General features: G+C 48.2%; 5 protein-coding genes across 5 annotated transcripts; 3 read left to right on the plus strand and 2 right to left on the minus strand.

The window, feature by feature from the left end:
• Window positions 1–1,688: 1,688 nt before the first annotated feature.
• On the plus strand, window positions 1,689–8,891 carry SAMD00019534_032840 (hypothetical protein; the record flags this gene model as incomplete). Its single annotated transcript, XM_012901417.1, has 3 exons — window positions 1,689–3,043; window positions 3,121–3,757; window positions 3,822–8,891. The coding sequence occupies 3 exons, from the start codon at window positions 1,689–1,691 to the stop codon at window positions 8,889–8,891; spliced, it is 7,062 nt and encodes a 2,353-aa protein (XP_012756871.1).
• A 1,261-nt stretch (window positions 8,892–10,152) lies between these two features.
• Window positions 10,153–11,946, plus strand: SAMD00019534_032850 (hypothetical protein; the record flags this gene model as incomplete). Its single annotated transcript, XM_012901418.1, has 2 exons — window positions 10,153–10,243; window positions 10,322–11,946. The coding sequence occupies 2 exons, from the start codon at window positions 10,153–10,155 to the stop codon at window positions 11,944–11,946; spliced, it is 1,716 nt and encodes a 571-aa protein (XP_012756872.1).
• Window positions 11,947–12,228: 282 nt separating this feature from the next.
• On the minus strand, window positions 12,229–14,141 carry SAMD00019534_032860 (hypothetical protein; the record flags this gene model as incomplete). Its single annotated transcript, XM_012901419.1, has 4 exons — window positions 12,229–12,647; window positions 12,714–12,959; window positions 13,042–13,478; window positions 13,555–14,141. The coding sequence occupies 4 exons, from the start codon at window positions 14,139–14,141 to the stop codon at window positions 12,229–12,231; spliced, it is 1,689 nt and encodes a 562-aa protein (XP_012756873.1).
• Window positions 14,142–14,415: 274 nt separating this feature from the next.
• On the plus strand, window positions 14,416–16,075 carry SAMD00019534_032870 (hypothetical protein; the record flags this gene model as incomplete). The annotated part of the gene is made up of 2 exons (XM_012901420.1): window positions 14,416–15,388; window positions 15,567–16,075. 2 exons carry the CDS (start codon window positions 14,416–14,418, stop codon window positions 16,073–16,075), a joined length of 1,482 nt encoding a protein of 493 aa, XP_012756874.1.
• A 13-nt stretch (window positions 16,076–16,088) lies between these two features.
• SAMD00019534_032880 (hypothetical protein) lies at window positions 16,089–21,009 on the minus strand (the record flags this gene model as incomplete). Its single annotated transcript, XM_012901421.1, has 6 exons — window positions 16,089–16,511; window positions 16,576–16,695; window positions 16,768–17,786; window positions 17,847–18,034; window positions 18,110–20,100; window positions 20,173–21,009. The coding sequence occupies 6 exons, from the start codon at window positions 21,007–21,009 to the stop codon at window positions 16,089–16,091; spliced, it is 4,578 nt and encodes a 1,525-aa protein (XP_012756875.1).
• Between the last annotated feature and the right edge of the window lie 144 nt (window positions 21,010–21,153).

Genomic DNA, 21,153 nt, shown 5'->3' on the forward strand with positions numbered 1-21,153 from the left:
GATACTATTAATGATCATTATTATTGTTATTGGTAGACAGACATCATTCTCTCTATCTATCTCTTGGTTGTGGTTATGTTGATGATGTTGATGATGATGATGTTACTGTTGTTTAGGGGGGGCTACGTTTGTCTATCAATCTACTTGACATTGAGAATTCAAGTGATCCAAAAGACAATCAAATAATCATTGTGTTTCAATGATTGGTGCCCAAGGTTTTTTTGGACAACTGTTTAGAGGGCCATTGTTGTTATCCCTGTATTTAAACAAAGACATGTCTGCAATAGCTCATCATTGTTGTTGAGACAGTTGGTGGGAGTGGGCTAATGAATGAGGGAGAGGCCAAGTTGTGTGTTCAATTCATTTAAGATAGGTAAGAACTTGATGAATACGAAAACATAGTTGGGTCCAATTCGTCGACGATGGGAGAGACCACGTCTCAGGGTCTCACGCCACCGATGACTGGCGATAGGTTAAATGGTCCAGGGACTGACTCGTGGTAGCTTTCCCTGTATGTTGATGATTGGTTACGCAAAGAAATTGATTGTTTCAGTAATGGGCGGAGGCCTTGATTGCAAATTTTCATGTTTGTATCTTGGGGAAGGGGCACAATGGAGGACCAACAGGTCCCCGCATCTTTGATGGTGCGAGCTCTCCATCCAATCACACACATACAATGATTGGATGTCCTCTCATCAATGTCAATCTATCAATCAGTCTATTATTGTCGTCCTCCTACTCGCTTTCCTCATCGCTCGAAAAGATATTATTGATATCAAATTTACATAAATAAATAAATAAACTTTATGAGATAGTTGATGTGGTGTGATGTGATAGATTGTTTGTTAATGTTTGGACTGAGACGGAGAGACGGACTGATTGTTTGATTGATCACCAATCAAAAATTGGTAACCTCAGACAATCTTTAGATTAGGGGTGAATCCTCCAGAAAAGGTAGGCAAACACATTCACACCCTTCACACACTCTCAAACACACAAACAAACTAACAAACAAACACAACACACATCATCAATCAACATCATCTCATCCCAACCAACAATAGTCAGTGACCTTCTCTTTCTGCTCTCTCACACACATAAACTCATACTCAACAACAAATAGCTATTACCACCTGCTACACTTACCCAATTACATATACATATTAACTCAACGACATATTCATATTCATACATTACATTGAAAGAATTGCATTGTTGTTGTGGATTGGATTGATACAGGCACACATCGCCCAACTCAATTAATCAATCAATCAATCAAACTCCGAGTCATCGAGTCAGACAACAACAACAAACAACAAATAACAACAAGGAACAGGTGACACACACACACAGGGTACAGCGACAGGCAATATGAACAACAACAATATCGATCAGTGAATTCGATCAATATAATACATACATACAACCAAAAAGGAGTCATAGTTTGAAAGAACCTTTCATAAATACATACATACATATATACATACATATCACTCTAACAACACAGGAACAGTGGAGCGACATAGCATAGTAACATTAGACAGAGGACAGATAGATAGATAGATAGTTAGTTCGAACGGACAGGACAGTTCACCAACAGACTGACTGAGATCAGTCACAGTCAGAGAACAACACAACCCAAAGACACAGACACATATACATACATACACATACACATACATACAATGATGAATACATTCGTTGGCGGTGGCGCGACGGATGGGGAGGCTGGCGGCGGAAGCGTCGTCGCCACACCTAGTAGGGTGGCCCATCTGTCGTCGCATATACCATCGTCTATAGTATCGAGATACAAACGAAATCAGACGCCGCTCGATACGACCGTGGCCGACGTCTCAGCCATTGTCGCACCGGTCATCGTCATTAAACTGTACAGCCTCTTGAACAGTGGCGAGTCAACACACCGTGGCCATCACTCGAGTTACCTGGCCATCATCGAGCTGGTGTTCCAGATCATCCTGGAGGAGGGCGGTGACATCCTGCAGGTGTTGAATGGCGAGGAGATCATTGCCGTGTGGCACGAGACCACGAGCGAGGAGATGTCCACACTGGTGCGACGTGCGGCCAAGTGTGCGCAGAAGCTGCGCGCCCACTTACTGCGGCGCATCTCAAGTCTGCGCGGCGAGGAGCACGGTGGTCCCACGACGCCCAAAACCCCGGGCATTCCCATCCCCAACAGCAGTAGCAGCAGCAGCAGTAGTGGCAACAGTAACAACAGCAGTATATTAAGTAATGGTCATCATGGTCACCATCATCATCACAGCAGCAATAACAACAACAACAACAACAATAGTAATATAAACAGTATCAACTATGGCATTGCCACAGGAACACAATCGTCATCAACTTCTCAAGTCAACTCTGGAAGTATCAACACGTCGGCTCATCACACGTGGTCCAGCAACATGGGCACGTCATCCAACAGCTTCAACTACAACTACAACTCGTCCAACTTTAAGAACCACTCACTCTCATCGAACGCAACGACAGTGGGCGGCGGCAACCACAACAGCAGCGTGGTCAGCAGTGTGGGCTCGTCGCTCGCGCATCACCATCATCAGCAGCAGCAGCATAATAACCACAGCCAACATCATCAGCAGCATCCACACTCGACCGACCTTTTGCTGAGTATACCAACCAACCATGCATCGCCGTCCCTGACGCCAACGACAGCTTCAGCCTACCACAATGTATTTAGTGGCGGCGGCAACATGGCGGGCGGCGGCTCCTCCAGTAACACGCTCAATGTACCATCGTCACATCATCATCATAGTCATTATAATCAACCTCACAGTGGCGGTGGACATCATGGACACACCGGGGCGTTCAGCCCCTCTGGTCATCATCATTTATCAAGTAGTCCCTCATTCAATTCGCAACAACATCAGCAGTCCAATGGATCGAATGCTGCTGGCTCACAACCATCCAACCAAAGCATCCAAACGGCCAACACAGAGCACCTCTTCAACATATTCATTGGATGTGGCGAGGTGTTCCTCGGATCAATTGGCGGTGAGACCAACAGGTATGTTGTCCCAATCAATCAATCAATCGATCAATCACTCACTTACACATCCACACTCTATATATATATGTATATAGTTGGCTATTCTTTCAAGGTGGAGAAGGAGTATGCTCTATCTACAGCATCATCAGTGCGTATGACGAACTGTTTAATATCCAGTCGTTCCCTGTAAGGCTGTCTTTAAGTAGACAGCAACAGGAGCAGCAGCAGCAGTCGCGAATGAAGTCATTTTATACATTCCCATCGGCGACGACGGGCACAGCAGGCTTCCACTCGACGTCGGTCTGCTACCCAAATCGAGTGTTTGGTCAGATCGTCATCACGGCTGCCACCTGGCAGATGATCCGAATGTATTCGCAGTGCGAGCCGCTGACCTCAGAGATCGACCCTGCGGCGCCGCCCATGTACTTGCTCAAGCAGATGCAGGAGATGTCCAACCCAGTCGGTATCTCGGTGGAGAAGACCCTGCAGGACATGCAGCCAGAGCAGCTGATCACCATGCATCGTCTGCTATGGTGCCATCTCCCGATGCATCTCAAGGTACTGGCGTCGTCTTCCATGCCCAACAGCTCGTCTCAGCCCGCCACCGAGCAATTCCGTCTGACGCAGGACTGGAGTCTCGAGTCACGTATCGTCACAGTCTTTATCTTGCACTTCTTCGATCTAACCTACAACTGGGAGACGATCAATTTCTTTCATCCAGTAGTGGCAAAGGTATGTTATGCAGAGTCCGCCGTGTGATCCACAAGTCTTACTTACTCACTCATTCATCATTCAGTTGCAAGAGATATTGAGAAAGAATGACGGATCAGTTACAAAGCTGTTACAACGCGAGAGTGGAGTGTTTGTAGTGTGTGTCATGGGCCTGCCACCATTCTCCAATGATAGTCATGCAGTTGCAGCTATCAAGATGGTGATGGACATTGTAAAGATGTTGCAATCACATAACAAACACTATATACGCGATGTCAATGCCATGGTGGTCAGCGAGAAGATGGTCTGTGGTCTAGTTGGCGTCAAGTCGCGATCAGAGTACGTGGTCATCGGAGAGAAGGCACACTACATGATCAAGTGGCTGTCAACTGTGCGCACTCAAACAACCTTCCACATCGACAACAACAACAACAACAACAACAGTAACAACAGTAACAACAATGGCAATGTTGGTAACCTGCCACAGGACACAACAGAGGGAGGATGGATACTTTGTGATGAGGCAACCAGGAAGGCTTGTGACAAGGCCATCAAGTTTGATGCAATCACCTATGACATCCAATTCCCTTTGACAGTGACAAAGACCAACACAATGCATCCATCGGGAATAGGCCTCAAGCGATCAGCTGATGCCAGCGCCCCAACGACACCTACACCCATGGATAACAACGCTGGCGACGCCGACGACGAGTCGCTCAGCGTCACCTTCTCGCTAAAGAGCTCGTTCAACTCGGATCAGGGCGGTGAGAACACCCCGCGCAACCCAATCTACATCGACAGTGCCAACAAGGGACGCGAGTTCAGTGTGCAGTGGCGCCACTACGTCGCCACGATGGTCACGTACCGACCGATTGCCATTGCGCACATCCCCACCACGATGGACAACCAGGTGATGGTGGACGACCCCAACAACATTGGCGGACACAGCATCATTGGTAGGAAGAAGGAGATCACCACGCTGATGCATCGATACAATCTTCTGTCGGAGCGTCTGGTCTCATCGTTCACGCTGATCGAGGCCGACATTGGCATTGGCAAGAGCTCGCTCGTCACAGAGATCTACAAGCAGTGTGCCAGGTGTAACGCGCAGGTGCTTTGCGGCTCGGCCAGTCTTCTGGAGAAGACACGCGCCTACAACGTCTTCACGGGCGTCTTCTCCGATCTGTTCTTCTCCGAGTTCTCCCTGGGCGAGACGCGTTTCGCAGGCGACAAGCACGCCTATCGCACTTTATCATGGACGCGCTACAGACACGTGCAGTCGATGCCGCCTGAGCAAATCCGACAGTACATCTTCCAAAAGTTCACAGACTGCCGTCCTGAGCTGCTGCCCCTGCTCTCCCTGCTGAATCCCGTGCTGCGCATTGACTTCCCGCCCAACGAGGTGACGGCAATGTACATGGGCTCGTCGGCCATGCTGCTCGAGAAAACCTTTGAGCTGCTGTCCTACTTTTTGCGCGCCAGTGCCTCGCGTCGCCGTCTGGTAATCATCCTCGAGGACATCCACCACATGGACTCAGTGTCATGGTCGCTCCTGATGCACATATCCTTCACCATTCGTCCCATCATGATCATCGCGACGACGCGCAGTCAACACGAGAAGACGAAGGAGTTGAATCGCATCAAGAAGGCCTTCAGTCCAACGACGACCAAGGCGCAGTCCCCAGACTCGGACACCTTTGTCGCTTCCACCACCACCACTGCCCCAATGGTGCCTGAGCAGGCACCGCAGCAAGTCCGCGAGGATGCTGGCGGTGATGATGTGGGAGACAATGACAGCAGCGATAACGATAACTACAACGACCACGACAATGACCAAGACAACCATACTGTAGATACAAATGTACATAACACAACAAGCCGAACGACACAGGGTACACAACAACAGCAACAGCAACAGCAACAACAACAACACTCAAATCTGACCACACCATTATCATTCGAGTACCATGAGATGAAGCTGGGGCCTCTCTCGCCCACCGCCATTCACGAGATCATCAAGCAGCAGCTCAACGTCAAGGTGATATCCAACTACATCTATCAGCTCATCCAGCTCAAGTCGGAGGGCAACCCGTACGTGTGTCTCGAACTGGCCAAGAGCTACCTGGAGCGCAACTTCCTCATCATCGACAACAAGCACTGCATTGTCCAGCCGGCCTATTTCACACGCGGGTTCCCCTCGATGCCCGAGATCCTGGAGCGCTTCTTCCTGAGCAAGGTGAACCATCTCAACGACTTCTATCTCATCATCCTCAAGGTGGCCAGCGTCATGGGCCTGTTCATGTTCCCCTATCCCCTGATCCATCTTCTGTACCCCATTGGCTCGAAGCGACCCTTCCTTCGTGACATCCTCCAGCGCCTCGTGGACGCTGGCTTCCTCGTCAACTTGAAGCGCAGCGAACTGAACAAGGATCACTTCTACTTCCCTCCACCCTCGACCAAGCATCGAATGAGTTTCATGAACACGCTGCAGGATCAGAGCAGCTCGATTTCACTGCCATCGGCGTGGTTCATCCCCACCAAGGACAGGAAGGGCTCAAAGTCGAGGACAATGTCGCCCACCAGTAGCATGACCAACATGCCCATCCACACACCCACCAGTGGACACTCACCCGGCAGCCATCTCCACTACAGTGCCAGCAGCAGTGACGACGACAACCTATCGGCCTCATCCTCTCCTACGGGCCTGTTCAAAATGGTCCGTGGCCATACTTGCGACTCGCGTCCCAAGAGCATCTTTGCCGACGCTCAGGCGCCCTCCAGCCAAACGCCGCCCACTGCTCCTACGACCGATCGCTTCCTGGTCGAGGAGGATTGGAACCAGTACTACGGTTTCAAGAGTCCGTTGCTGCAGGAGGCCATGTACAACTCGCTGTTAGTGATTCAGCGCCACTCTCTGCACCAGAAGATCGCGGACTGGATCGAGGAGACATACAACTCCACCGAGATTGCCTGCTACAACGAGCTGCTGGCCGACCACTGGTCCAAGACGGACCTATCCATCAACGAGAACCTGGCCAAGGCGTTGCACTACAACTTTGCCGCAGGTGAGGATGCCCACCGTCGCTGCATCTACTTTGACATGATCAAGTATCACAACGAGTACATTGCGCTGTTCAAGAGCTTCAAGAATGGCATCATCACAAAGGACCCGCAGTTTGAGCGATCCATCTTTGACTCCTTCGACGACCCCATCACATTCGCCATGAGCACCGAGGAGCGTATCCGGTTCGCCATCTCCACCCGTCGCATCGCCGAAGCCTACGCCAACCTTGGCTACTTCAAGCTGTCCGAGAAGTACTTCTTGTGGGCGCTCACGGGCGTTCTGAAGGAGCCCACGCCCAAGGCCTCGAGCACACTGGCAGTCTCAGTCGTCACAATGGTCACCAAGCAGAACCTGCTCAAGCTGGCTTCAAAGAACAAGAAGTACCAGGCCTACCAAGAGTCCGACAGCTACATGGCGCCATCTGCCGCGCTCGCCTTTGAGACGGCATGCATCTACTCCTCGATGTCCGAGTTCTTTTACAAGAGCCAGCGACTTCCCCTCGCAGTCTACTGCGCTATGCATGGCGTTCAAGGACTAGAGATGAGCCAGGGTGCATCTGTGTGGATGGCCCTTCCCGAGCTGGCTTTAGCGTGCTCGCGTCTCTCCATCATGTCGGCACTCTTCCCCTTCTGTGGCACTGTGTCCACATCACTGGCCAAGCAGGCCAACAAGATAGTTGAGGACCTCATGGACGACTATCTGGAGCTGGGCAACATTGAAGCAACCAACAACCTCATGTTGACGCTGGCTGTTCTTGGTCTGCGCGACATCTTCTTTGGACAGTGGAAGAAGGTGGAGAAGTTGTACCAAAAGTTCAGCTACATCTTCCACAACTACCCCAACGCGCTCAAGAAGGACAAAGAGCTACTGCTGTTTGTCTTTGTCGTGTATCGCTTTGTCAAGGGCGAGCTCAACACTGTGCACACAATCGTCGAGGAATGTTTGGAGAACAACATCCTGTCAATGTCCTGGATGACCACGCTCACCTTCTTCCATTTCCGCGCGATGACCTTCACCTTCCAGGCCAAGTACCAGGAGGCTCAGAAGATCATCATCGATGCCGAGCTGCTCCGACCCAAGATCGATGGCATTGAGTACGTGCTGCACCAAGCCGTCAAGTCCACCATCGCCCTGTCCAATGACCAGATCACCAACTCTATGGACTTGATCTCCACTGTGCTGCCAATGGTTGGCGGGGGATGTGGTATCCGTGTCGTCCTCTCACTCGTGCTCATCTCGAGAGTGCTATTGTCCATCGTCGAGAGGGACAAGCTCAGGAGGAATAAGTTGGCACAGGCTACTGTGCATCCTGCCACCTCGTCTTCGTCATCATCGTCAAACAGGTCGTCAGTGTCACTCAGCAATAGATCATCTGCTGTTACACAGACCAGCGAGTCAGTGCCCATCCCTGCTGCACAGGTTCATCTACAGCAACAACAGACTCCAATATCATCTTCGCCATCTCAGGCACAGTATCCAAAACTGTATATCGTTCATCCACAGAGGGCACAGCAGCAACATCAGTCGACTGTGGAGCTCAACAAGGCAACAACAGTGGCTCAAGAGACGGCTTCAGCCGCAACAGACGTCAACGGCATCAATCCACCCAATGATGGTGCCGTTGGAGACAGCACTATACCGCCATCTCTGCACACCATCAATGGAGTGCAGATCTTTGTCGATGACAACTACAATGGAGGCAGACACAGTGTTGCGCTGGGCAGTGGCGGTGCCAACAACGTGTTTGAGCTCGACACTCAGGAGATTGAGATGTGGATCAAGAAGATTCTGACCGAGATCAAGTCGATGGAGAACACGTCGCCCTTCTCAGTGACGAGCTACACGCGACTCAATGGCTTGTTCATGATCATCTTCCAGTTGGGCCGTGATGCTCGCGAGCGTGGATTGGCATCGCTGTACAAGAGCGCCAAAGAGGCCAAGCTCAGTGAGCTGCCAATGGAAGAGGCATTCGCCTGGCATGAGATATCAAGATACGAAGAGGCAGCATCGCTCAAGCAACAGTTGGCATGGCGCAATGCCACCGAGATCTCACAGAAGCTTGGCATTGATCCAAGTTCATTGATTGTGTAATAAATCGCTACTTTATATATTATATATTATACTTATATTACATGGATATTGGAGAAGGGATTGATTGATTGAATGATCAATCCAAGTCTTCAATTTCCTCATCTTCGTCATCTTCATCAACTTTGTCAACTTCTTCATCTTCGTCATCATCATCATCGTCTAGTCCAAACCTATACAAGGCAAGTCGAATGGCCAATTTAAGATGATCATAGGATAGGATTGGGTAGAGGATGGCTGATGCTATGCACAATCCAGTTCCAAGAGTGAAGAAGAGCTTACAATATGGTTTGGAAACTCTCCATATATTTCTTAGAGGATGTATAGTTGACACCTTTCTTCCTCTAATTGTTATTTCATCATTCTCTCTACGTATATACATGTTGTTGCTGTTTTTGTTGGTATTTGAATTGAAGTGTCTGCCAACTAAAGGTCTAGAAAGTCCGTTATGGTATGATGAGAATCCTCCTTGACAGTGTGAGGAAATAAAGTAGGAAGGACTGGCAATGTATCTTGAAGATAGGGCAAGTTGTTTCCATAATGAAGTGGATGAAACCAATGATCTTGAGGTTGTTCTTAGCATTCTTGTTGGTTTGTTTGTTTGATTGTTATTGATTGATCGATTGTAATATATCGGTCTTATTTGGTATTGACAACTTGTATTCAAACAACATTGATGATGAAGGGAGAAAGAAGCCACCTATAAATGAATAATCATTCTGATGAGACCATGTCATTGTGATGTCAATAATATGATTGGCTTTGATTGATGATCGTCAATGAAATGATTGACTTGATTTAACTAAAATCATTCATTCTGATTGTATCAATTTAATATCATAAGTAATTACATATATTTTAGTATCTCTTTTAGATAGTTACTAAACGTAGAATGTCAAGTCAATAAAATGATTGACACGTTTGTAAAGTGGTGGTTGTCATTTGATTGAATACGGAATTTCATTGAAAACTATCTGAAATTTCAGATAGATCCTAAAATGGTAAACAATTAAGGTGTGTGTTTTGTCCTTCACTTCCAATCTCAAGGGACACCACTTCAGGAGAAAGAACAAGACAAAACTGTTAACACTTGGTCCACATCATTGTTACATACATCTACACTCATTCATACGAACATTCACTAATACTTATACTCAAACATAAATAATAGAAAGATAGATATTTATTATTGTAACAATAATTATTAACATTATATTAATCAATCAATCAATCAATCAAACAAACAAACAAATAAGAACAAACAATGGACCATGAGACTTTAAAGAACAAAGGAAACGAGAGTTTCAAAAAGAATAACTATTCGGAGGCCATTGATTATTTCACAAAGGCTATAAGTATGTAATTATTTTAACTTGAACTACTTTGATAATAATATTAATACTAACATTCAAACTTACTATCCATAAATATAGACTATTCCGAAGGAAAGATAGCATCTTATTTTGGAAATAGGGCCGCTGCCTACCTGGCAATGGGCACAAGACAATCGTTGAAGAAGGCTATATCGGACTCGGAGAAGGCTGTTGGTGTTGATAATAAGTTTATGAAGGGTTACCTTCGTGCTGCAAAGGCCAACGTTCAACTTGGTCAAATTGACCAAGCACAATCTTTTATCGTCAAGGGACTGGCTGTTGACCCAAGAAACAATGACCTATTACAAGAGAAGACCAATATAGACACCTTGAATCGTTTGATTCAGGCGTTGTCACAAGACACTGGCCGTAATCCCAAGCAAACAATATACCTAGTCGACCAAATTCTTGCTCAGTGCAAGTTCAACCAACAGGCCATCACCAAGAAGGCTGAAGCCTTGATCAATTCCAAAGAGCACACCAAGGCCAACAACTTCCTAACCTCAATGCTTCAAGATGAATCTAATGACGACAAATTCAAGGCCCAGTTGTTCTACTTCAAGGGACTGTCACTGTATTATTCCAACAATCTATCATCCGCCTCATCATCGCTCCAGAGTTCGCTCAAATTGGACGCCTCATCGACCAAGACCAAAGAACTGTTACAAAAGCTCAAGGACCTAGAGACCAAGAAGAAGGAGGGCAATGAAGCATTCAAGAGCAAGAACTACACCAAGGCACATCAACTGTTTACTCAAGCTCTCCAGGTTGATCCGACCTTTGACCAAATGAATGCTCAACTCTACAACAACCGTGCTGCTGCATCCTTCCAGTTGGGCAAGAGGAACGACGCAATCACCGATTGCACAAAGGCCATAGAGCTGGACCCCAATTACACCAAGGCATACATCAAGAGAGGCCAATGTTACATGAAGGAGGAGCAGTACGAGGAGGCCATGAGGGACTATGACAGAGCCAACCAATTGAGCCCCAATGATCCGGACATCCAAAGCAACTTGCGCCAGGCCCGTATCGAGTACAAGAAGGCTTCAAAGAAGGATTATTACAAGACTCTGGGCGTTGCCAAGGGCGCGTCGGACGCAGATATCAAGAAGGCCTACAGGAAGCTTGCTCTACAGTACCATCCCGACAAGAATTGCAACATGTCCGAGCCAGAGAAGATCAAAGCCGAGAAGATGTTCAAGGAGGTTGGTGAAGCCTACAGTGTACTCTCCGACCCTACCAAAAAGCAACGATACGACCTGGGCCAGGACGAGAATGGCTTCCCAATGGACACTGACGAAGGTTTCAGCAATGGAGGAGGATCATTCAGCACTGGTGGATTTGGAGGCGGAGGTTTTGGCGGCCAGAACCCAATGGACATCTTCAACATGTTCATGGGAATGAATGGAGGAGGCATGAAGTTCAACATGGGCGGTCCTGGTGTAAGGACTGCATCTTACAGCAGCTCTTCTGGAGCTGGTGGTGGCTTCGGTCAGACACCATTCGGCAATGCAGGAGGCTTCCAACATATGGGCAACATGGGCAACGCAGAACCATTCGAGGCAATGAACTTTGACATGGGAGGTAGTCCATTCGCAGGCTTCAACTTTGGCGGTAACATGAGACAGCAACAACAGCAACAGCAACAGCCTGGACATCCAGGTGGATTTAGATGGGGATAAAGACTTGTCTCCACTGCGCCGGCCCTAACAAGATATGTAAATAAGGTAGACGACAGACCAGTGGCCAGCAATCAACCAAAAATTTGTTAAATAAAGTACCTGTGCATGGACAGCGAAACTGCGTCCGTGTATTATCCAAACACTGGAGGCATTACACATGCCTTGGCTTGTATTTATGTACATCCACTCAGCCTGGAGGGTTGCTGGAGGAATGAATGGGGGGAGGGGGATGAATGGGAGAGGATGGTTGGGTCATGTCGCGGCATAAGTACACTCAATCGCTCACTTTGACCTGGTAAGCTCCATATCCTTGGGCTTGTTAATTGAGGTCTTGTTCTCTTGTAGTAACTCATGTAGATCCTTGCTGATGAGGATGTTCTCGGCACCATTGATCTCAAGGTCCTCAAGGTAGCAAACAAAGATCGTGTCGTTGCTCACACCAATGATGTGTGAGAACATGTTGGCAATGCAGTAGGCAAAGATCGCTGATAAGAGTATGGTCAACATGTTCTCGCTCAGATTCTTCTGCGTGGCGTACAGTACGATGCCAGCCACCAGCGATGAGATGGCCATCACGAGTACCTTTCCAAGTAGCAAGACGAACCAACCGATAAAGTTCATCAATATCGATGTAAAGAAGTTCCTTGCGATGACGTTGTAGCATGCCTTGGTCGATTGACAGTAGCTGTATCCATGCATGGCTGTTTGATTGGTGTGAGTGGAGTTGTTCCCAACGATGATGCTAGGGTATTGTATACAATACTTACACATGTATGCATAGCCATAGGTATTGGCCCATTTGGCAATGGCAGCCAGACAACCAAAGACATAGTGAAGGCACTTGAGAATGGACTGTACCCACTTCTTCTCAGACTTGATCCTTTGGACCAATCTCAATAAGAATGCCAATGTCTCAACCCATCCAATCATTAGACTTCCGAATGCAATGCTACCCATCGAGAGTGAAAAGGCCAATGATAACGAGGCCAGAGCATTGCGTGATCCAACCTCGGCTAAAGTGTTGTATAAAGATTGATTGATTGAGTATGTGTGTAAAGTGATTGAGTGATTGATTAATGGATTGAGTGAACTTACACTTTCCAGTTGGTCCACGGGAGAAGTACCAACGTGAGATGGCTCCAGCGATGGCAAACTGTGATACAGCACCAAGGAATGAAGAGGTCCAGTAGAATCCAAAGGACATGATGGTGAAGAGATACCTGATCTTGGTGTCAAAGTCAACAGTGTGAAGTGGGATGCGGTGGTGATCACCATCACCATCCTCCAACTTCAGGTTGCTCTTATCTGGGATACTGAACAAATAGATCAATGTAGTGGTCCAGTAGAACAGGAAGGCAAGGAATATCAACACGACCAATGTCACGGCAAAGAATACCGAGCGACTTTGACGAACGCCACGGCAACTCTCTGCAAAAGTGGCCACAGTCAAACGAATGCTCCTCCTCATCAGGTACAATATGATTGTGAACAGTACCGAGAAGGCTGTAACTACTCCACCAAATATGATTGATCTGTTGGGATGGTCAAGTGTTAGTGATTGGATTGGATTTCCGGAATTATTCCAGGTGGACAGGTCACAAGACATACCCTCGACTGTTTTGAATTGATCCAGCAACGATGAAGAATGTACCAAGAGTGAGAAGAATGATCACGCCAAGGACGATGGTGACATAGATTACTTTGCGAGTGAATCGTTTGAGCAACTCGATCCAGATGTCTGAAATGAAGAAGGCAACGATCACCGAGTAGAGTAGACAGTAACGGTTCTCCTGCATCTCACTGACGTACTCGGACACTGTGTAGAAAAATCTGTTGCCATTGTCCCAATTGGGGTCGGGCAATGTTCCATTGGCCAATGTGTTGTTCTGGACGAGCAATGATGGGTCGCCACGTGTGTAGGCTATAGCTGACACCCAGGCCATTGAGCCCAGTAGACCGAGAAAGAGGAAGAGGAACAACAGGTCATTGCACTTGTACTGACGCTTGATAGGCTGTTTGCGAGAATATAATCCACTGCCATAGTTCATACTGTTGTTGTTGGATGAAGATGGTGTATTGATGTTGGACATTGACTTCATCGAAGATGAGCTGCTCAACGTAGCGCCAAGCTCGCCACTGTCATTATTTAGTAGCAGTGGCTGTTTTGACAGATCGCGTTGCGAGTCAGACCACATGGTTTATCTCTTTGTCTATTTGATTGTTTGATTGTTTGTTGACTGTTTAAGAGTTTGACGAGTGAATGATCACTCCTTCATTCCAGTGATGGGAGCTGGCCAAAAGGTTCCCAAAATTACTTGAAAAATCTTATGAGGCTCAGGTAGCCCGCAAAATGCCCAATTTGGTCTGATTGGGACATAATGAAGACTCTTTGGAGATATCAATGATTACAAATAAACTCACCTAGGTTCTTAAGATCACTCAAGAGTTTCAATCAATTATAGTTTAATAATGAACATCAACAAAGATACACAATCACAATACTTCATTGGGGTTGATGTTGGCTCAGCAAGTGTTAGGGCAGGACTCTTTGATGACCAAGGCCAGAGGTTATCATTTGCAGTAAATGATATCCAGGTGTTTAGAGGCGTGCACTCACATGATGTAGTGGAGCAATCATCACAGGACATTTGGAATGCAGTATGTCGATCTGTTAAGCAGGTCTTACAACAAGCTCCTCCACATGTCCCAGCCACATCTATCAAAGGCTTGGGATTCGATGCCACTTGCTCGATGGTCGTGATCGATCACAATGGACAACCACTCAATGTCTCACCAAGACCAACAATGGACAACAACACAAATACATTGCATGACATCATCATGTGGATGGACCATCGGGCGACCAAAGAGACATCGCTCATCAACTCGACCAAGGATCCAGCTTTGATGTATGTTGGAGGCGAAGTCAGCGTGGAGATGGAGCTTCCAAAGGCATTGTGGCTCAAGAACAACCTGCCTCAGACATACAAAGATGCTTGGCGTTTGTTTGACCTTTCTGATTACTTGGTGTGGCGCGCCACCGGAGTTGATGCGGTCGGTATCTGTACATTATCATGCAAGTGGAACTACCTGTCTCATGAAGGACGCTTCAGTGAGACGTTACTGCGAGCTGTGGACTTGGAAGATATACTGGACAAGATACCAACAAAGGTCATCGGCGTTGGACAGCCTGTTGGAACATTGAGCAGAGGAGCAGCACATGAGCTTGGTCTATCGGAGGAGGTTGTTGTCGCGAGTGGACTGATCGACGCACATGCTGGAGGACTGGCCATGATCGGTCAGTCGCCCGACTCAAGCCTCGCCCTCATCTCTGGCACGTCTAATTGCCACATGTTGGTGTCACGCGATCCTTTGATGGTACCAGGCGTCTGGGGACCATACTTGAGTGCCATGATCCCTGATCTATGGCTGAGCGAGGGAGGTCAGAGTGCGGCAGGATCATTGGTCGAATGGACCGTCATGAATCACATTGGCTACATTGAGTTGGAGCGCGAGGCATCAGCAGCGGGACACAACAACATATATCATACACTCAATCAATGGGTGGACAAGKTTGGAGGCAGAGGATCGCTATCCAACACGACATCTACATGTACTAGATCATCATCATGGCAACAGAAGTCCTCATTCAAATCCACACTCGCGAGCAGTTGTCATGGGCCAGACCCTGGAGCAGGGCTGGCGAGCATTGGCTCGATTGTACCTGGCCACGCTCCAATCAATTGCCTATGGCACTCGCCAGATCATCGAGGCTATCGAACAAGCGGGTGGCACAGTGGGCAAGGTTGTGCTGTGTGGCGGCGCCAGCAAGAATAGGATATGGATGCGGGAGTATGCCAACATTACAAATAGGGCAATAGGATTGATGGTTGACGAGGATGCCGTCACCCTTGGCGCGGCAATTGTCGCAGCCGTCGCATGTGGTTCGTACACCTCTATACAGGAGGCTTGTTCGCGAATGGCCAAACTTGGTGCGAGTGTGGAGCCCAAAACTACCATCGCAACCAAGTCATTCCATGATTTAAAGTATCAGGTCTACCTGAAGATGTACAACTACCAACTCGAAGTGATGGATACTATTAATAAACATGAATGCCACCCATCATAGATTGGTGGTTCCTTTACTTCCTCGTTCGCTTTGTCGCGGGCTTCTTCTTTGTCGCCGCTGCTGGCTTCCTTCCACCTCTAGTCTTGGGCTTTTCCTCTGCCTCTTCCTCCTCGGCTTCTTCCATCTCCTCCTCAGCAGCTTCCTCCTCAGCCTCCTCCTCTTCCTCTGCTTCCTCCTCAGGCTCCTCAGCTTCGTCTGATGACTGGTCGCTCTCTCTTTGTTTCCTCTTTGTCGTCTTCTTTGTGGCTGCTGCCGCTGCTGCTCTTTGTCTGGCAGAGGCACGTGTTGGCTTGGCGGCGATAGGCTTCTGGGCCTGCTCCTTATCTTCATCATCCTCATTTCCAGCATCATCATTGCCAGCATCTGTGATATCGAATGGAATGGCAGCATCTGGTGATTTGCCGCCAATTGTTGTATTGGTGACTGATGATATGTTCTGTTCAAAGTGAAGAGGTTAGTATTTATTTCATGTTCACTTTGCGATCGATGGTACTACTTACATGTCTCAACACTGATCCAGGACTCTTCTCCGCTAGCTTCTGATAATATGTGCTCTCATCCAATCGTTCAGCACCCCTTCCATTCATCACAACAAAGAATGTTGGCAACTTGTCAGTCGTCTGGAACATGATTGATGATTGAGCGATGGTTAGGAATGGTCCCAATCAAATTCAAAAGGGAGGGCTACTTACATCCATGTCATATTCTCTAAAGTCAATGTTGTCCATGTAGATGAAGTACTCCTTGGGCAGGTTCATCTGGGTCTGGACCTTTTGGACCTTCCACTTCTTGTCCTTGTACTCCTCGGACAGGATTTGAATGCCGTGATTGGCTATTCGTCGCGTGTTCTTTGAGTATGGCTCCAGTCCATCGATGGACTGCCTGATAAAGACGAGGTAGTTCATCAGGATGGCATAGTTGTCCTTCTCCTCGATCATCATGTTGGTGTAGTACTTAAAGTACTTGGACGTCTCTTCGTAGTCGGGATACTCTTTCTCGATGCCCTCGCGATGCGCGATCAGATAGATGAAGTAGGTGAATGAGTCCTCTGGGTAGCACTCGCCCTCCAGCTTGAAAGAGGGGTCCAGTCGCGAGATGGTCATACGCTTCATCTTGATGATGGACGACACCTGCTTCTTGACCATGTTGACGATGCTCGTGGGCTGCAGTGCCGTCAGGCCGAACGCGGCCATGAATCGCAGCGGGATCTTGTTAAGGCGGACCGACTTATCCAGCTTGTGGAAGAAGCGGTGCTGCAGGGCGTCTTGGTGCTTGGCCTCGCTCTTGATGGAGGCGACGTTGCAGAAGCCAATGAAATGTACAGGTTGGAAGCAGAGCGTGAAGTGATGCTGGCGCAGCATGCGCATCGTCTCAATGTTGACTGAGAGCTTGATGTAGAGCTGCTCCATGGGTGTGAGGTTGGCCATCCTCTCGGGCAGGTAGAGGAAGTCGTAGAGATATGAGGCCAGCTCATAGGTCTTGCGTGTGATCATCGTCTTGGGTATGCCACACAAGTAGTTGCCCATATAATATATTCCGTACATCTTGAGCAACACCTCCTTTGAGCATGGTACGTCCAACTTCCACTGCTTCATATTAATGTCCGCCTTGGCCTTTCCATTCATCACTCCCTTGTACACGAATACCTCTATCATCTCATAATGCTCATAGTCTATCAATGAGTGATACTTCCTTGCAATGAGTCCAAGTGCTATGTGTGGATTGAGTGAGTGAGTGAGGGCGGATGATTGAGTGAGGACAATGGACTTACAAACGAGTGATGAGATGATATTCTTGGTCTTGTCTTCGAGGGTTGAGACCAGCTTCTCGGCCAGATCCTTAAAGATTGCTCGCGTGTCTGTCAATGTGATGGTCACCTTCTCAATGATCCTAAAGGCCATCTTGACAACCTTTGGTGATCCAATCTCGCAAAGTGTTGACAATATACCTTGTAGTTTCCTGTTGATGATTGATTGATCATGGTTAGAATGATTGAATGGTTGATCGTATGATTGAATGATTGGACGGACATACTTGAGTGTTGGCTTTGTGAACTTGAGATACTCCATCGTGTTGAAGATGATCTGGACAAAGTTGTCGGTGATGACCCTTGAATGATAGAGGAAGCCGACAAGCTTCTCGCCATAGCCTTCAAAGATGTTGGGTGAGATCTTTGATATGCGCAACAGGAGGTCCATGCTGATCTCGACGTTCTTGGTGTCTTTGGTGTCCTTGAGATACCTCTTCTCGACAAAGTTGGTCTGCTCGACGTTGGGCAGATTGTTGTCCACGTCCTCCAGGATGAACTCCAGTGTCTCGTGACTGACGAATGAGTAGCTGAGCAAGAAGACAAAGTACTTGATGAACTCGGAGAAGGCGCCCTCGCTCGACGACGCCTTGTTCAGTATGGCCACCTTGATCTCAAACTGCTTCTGCAGTGTCGTCTCTGGACTGCTGATGGCTTTGAGCAGGCCCAGCACCTTCTTGTTGGCCGGCTGCAGCAGCGTCTTGAGCAGCGTCTTGGTCGTCTCGTTAGCGTACTTGGGAATGAAGTTGTCCACGTAGGCAATGTGCTTCTCGATCAGCTTCTTGTCGTCGGGCGACTCCTCCACCACGGCCATCAGCTCGTTGAACTCCTTGATGACGGAGCGCTTCTTCTCGAGATACGTGAACAGACTCTCCTTGGACTTGTTGTCGAGGTAGCCCAGGATCTCGAGGAACTTCTCAGTGCGCTCCTTGGGGTTGGCGTGCGCCTCAAGTATGATCGTGTCGATGGCCACCTCCAGACGGTACTTGTCGTCCTCCAACAGGTTGAAGCAGCTGAACAGCACGTTGGGGATGCAGTCAAAGCACTCGGCCAGATGCTGGGGCCACTCATCGATCGGGCCGTTCTTCTCGCGAATGGCCTTCCACACTTTGGACAGTGTGACCACGGCGTCCTTGCGCACAGTGGACTCCTTGTCGCGCACACGCTCGTAAAAGTTCTTGAGCATCTTGGGCGTCAGCAGCTTGGTGCGCTTTATGATATACTCGCACATGGACGCGATGGTCATTGAGCGAATTGCTGGCTCGGTGTCCTTGAGACGCGTCACAAGGTAGTCCAGGATGATGTCGCTGTATGTCGAGTCGATGGGATAGATGCGGGAGAAATCCAGCATGATCTTGCGGATGCGATGATCAGCATCCATGAATCGCTTGAGAAACTTGACAAAGAGTTCCGAGTATTCCTCGTCCAGGTGCGGGTCGGCCGAGAACATCTTGGACACGAGTTGCACGGCGTTCTTACGCACCTTGGGGTCCTCGTTGTGGAGATCGACGGCCATGTCATAGACGCCAGCCTGGTCCAGGAACGTGGGGTGCAGCTTGAACAAATGGTAGATGATCTCATTCTTGCGCGCCTTGAGCTCCGACTCTGAAATGCCACTTACGAGCTCGCGGATATAGTAGCGGAAGTGAGTCTCGAGATACTCGCGGTTGTGTGTGAGGATGGACTGCACGGCCTGAGCGCGCGTCGTCAGCTGGTGGTGGTCGTTCTCGAGCATGAACGTGCAGATCGTGTCCATCACACGCACGTTGTAGTCCTCCAGGTTCTGAATGACCGACGACATAATGTTCTGCAGCAGTGGCAGCATTGCCGGGGGCAGTTTGTCGTCCATGAGCTTGAGTGTCGACTTGAAGAAGTCGGGCAGGCCCGGCGCATCGATCTTGCCCAAGATCGAGAAGGCCTTGATTGAGGCCAGTCGCTCGATGAGGTGGTAGTAGGCGGGGAACAATGCGTCGTCCGCGGGGAAGTAGAACAACTCGTTCATGAACAGTTCGTATATGATGGACAGTTGGTCCTCGTCCTCTGTGGGCACGCTTGGCCATGACAGGCGGAACAGTTCCACAAGGCAGCACGCCACCATCAGCTTGAGCTCGTCATCCTTTGACTTGAGCAGACCTGGAACAAGCAATAGCTTGAGGAGATGGTCCAGCTTGCCCTCCATATCGCTGGGCGACAAGTTGGACAAGTGTTCATCAAGTTTCTAATGTGTTGTAAAGGCAAGGAGTTAGTTGACCACGATACGGTACGCATTGCAAGTTCGCGGACGCGTTACCTTTAACCTCTTTATGAGCTTGTCGACCTTGACGACGGCGGGCGACAGGTATTCGTCGTCCTTTTCCAACTTCTTGACGTTGAGTGGCTTGAGCGCGGGAGCCTTCTTGAACTTGGATGGCTCAAAGTTGTGAATCTGCTTGGATTTGCTCTGTGTCGTCTGGGAGGATGTGCTGGCAGCTGACTGTGAACCAGACTTCTTCTGTTGTTGTGAAGCCTTGGTTGGTGTTGTCTGTTGTTGTGGTTCTTGATTTTTGCCCGATGGCTTGGTTGGCCTCTTGAATGAGTCATCCTTTGGTGCTGACTTCTTCTTCTTCTTCACTTCTACCTCCTCCTCTTCAGACTCGTCATGCTCAACCTGTTCCTCCTCAGAGTCCTCGTCCTCTTCATCCAACTCTTCTTCTGCTGGTCTCTTCTTTGACTTTGAATGCTTGTTTGCAGTTGCAGCAGCAGCAGCCGCAGCCCTCTTGGTAGTTGCCGTTGTACGTTTTCTCTTCTTGTCATCCATTTCGCGATCAGTTATAATAATAGATATATCTTGTGAATCATTATTATCATCTTGGACTTCATCATGATCATTCTTCTTCTTTGTTCCTTTTGCAGGAGGTTGTCTTCTTGTTCTTGTTGTGGTTGTAGTAGTTGGTTTGATTGGTGACTTTGTCTTTGTAACCTTTTTCTTTGGCTTCTCTTCCTCTTCCTCCACTTCTTGTTCACTTCCAGTGTCCATCTCATCATCCTCATGTTCTTCAATCTCCTCAACCTTCTTCTTTCCTCTTGTTGCAGCACCAGACTTTGTAGTCTTTGCAGTAGCTGCTGGTTTCCTTTTTCCTCCAGCCATAACTATTAAGTTATATGTGTATGTATATGTATGTGTATATGAATGTCAAGTCCAAAGAGATAATTGAATGACAAGTGTGACCCTTCATTTGTTTGAGTTCGCGCCATTTTTACAATTCGAAGAACTTGAAAGTTTGTTATTGAG

Source organism: Acytostelium subglobosum, assembly GCF_000787575.1.
Source record: "Acytostelium subglobosum LB1 DNA, scaffold: scaffold5, whole genome shotgun sequence".
Classification (NCBI taxonomy): Eukaryota; Evosea; class Eumycetozoa; order Acytosteliales; family Acytosteliaceae; genus Acytostelium; species Acytostelium subglobosum.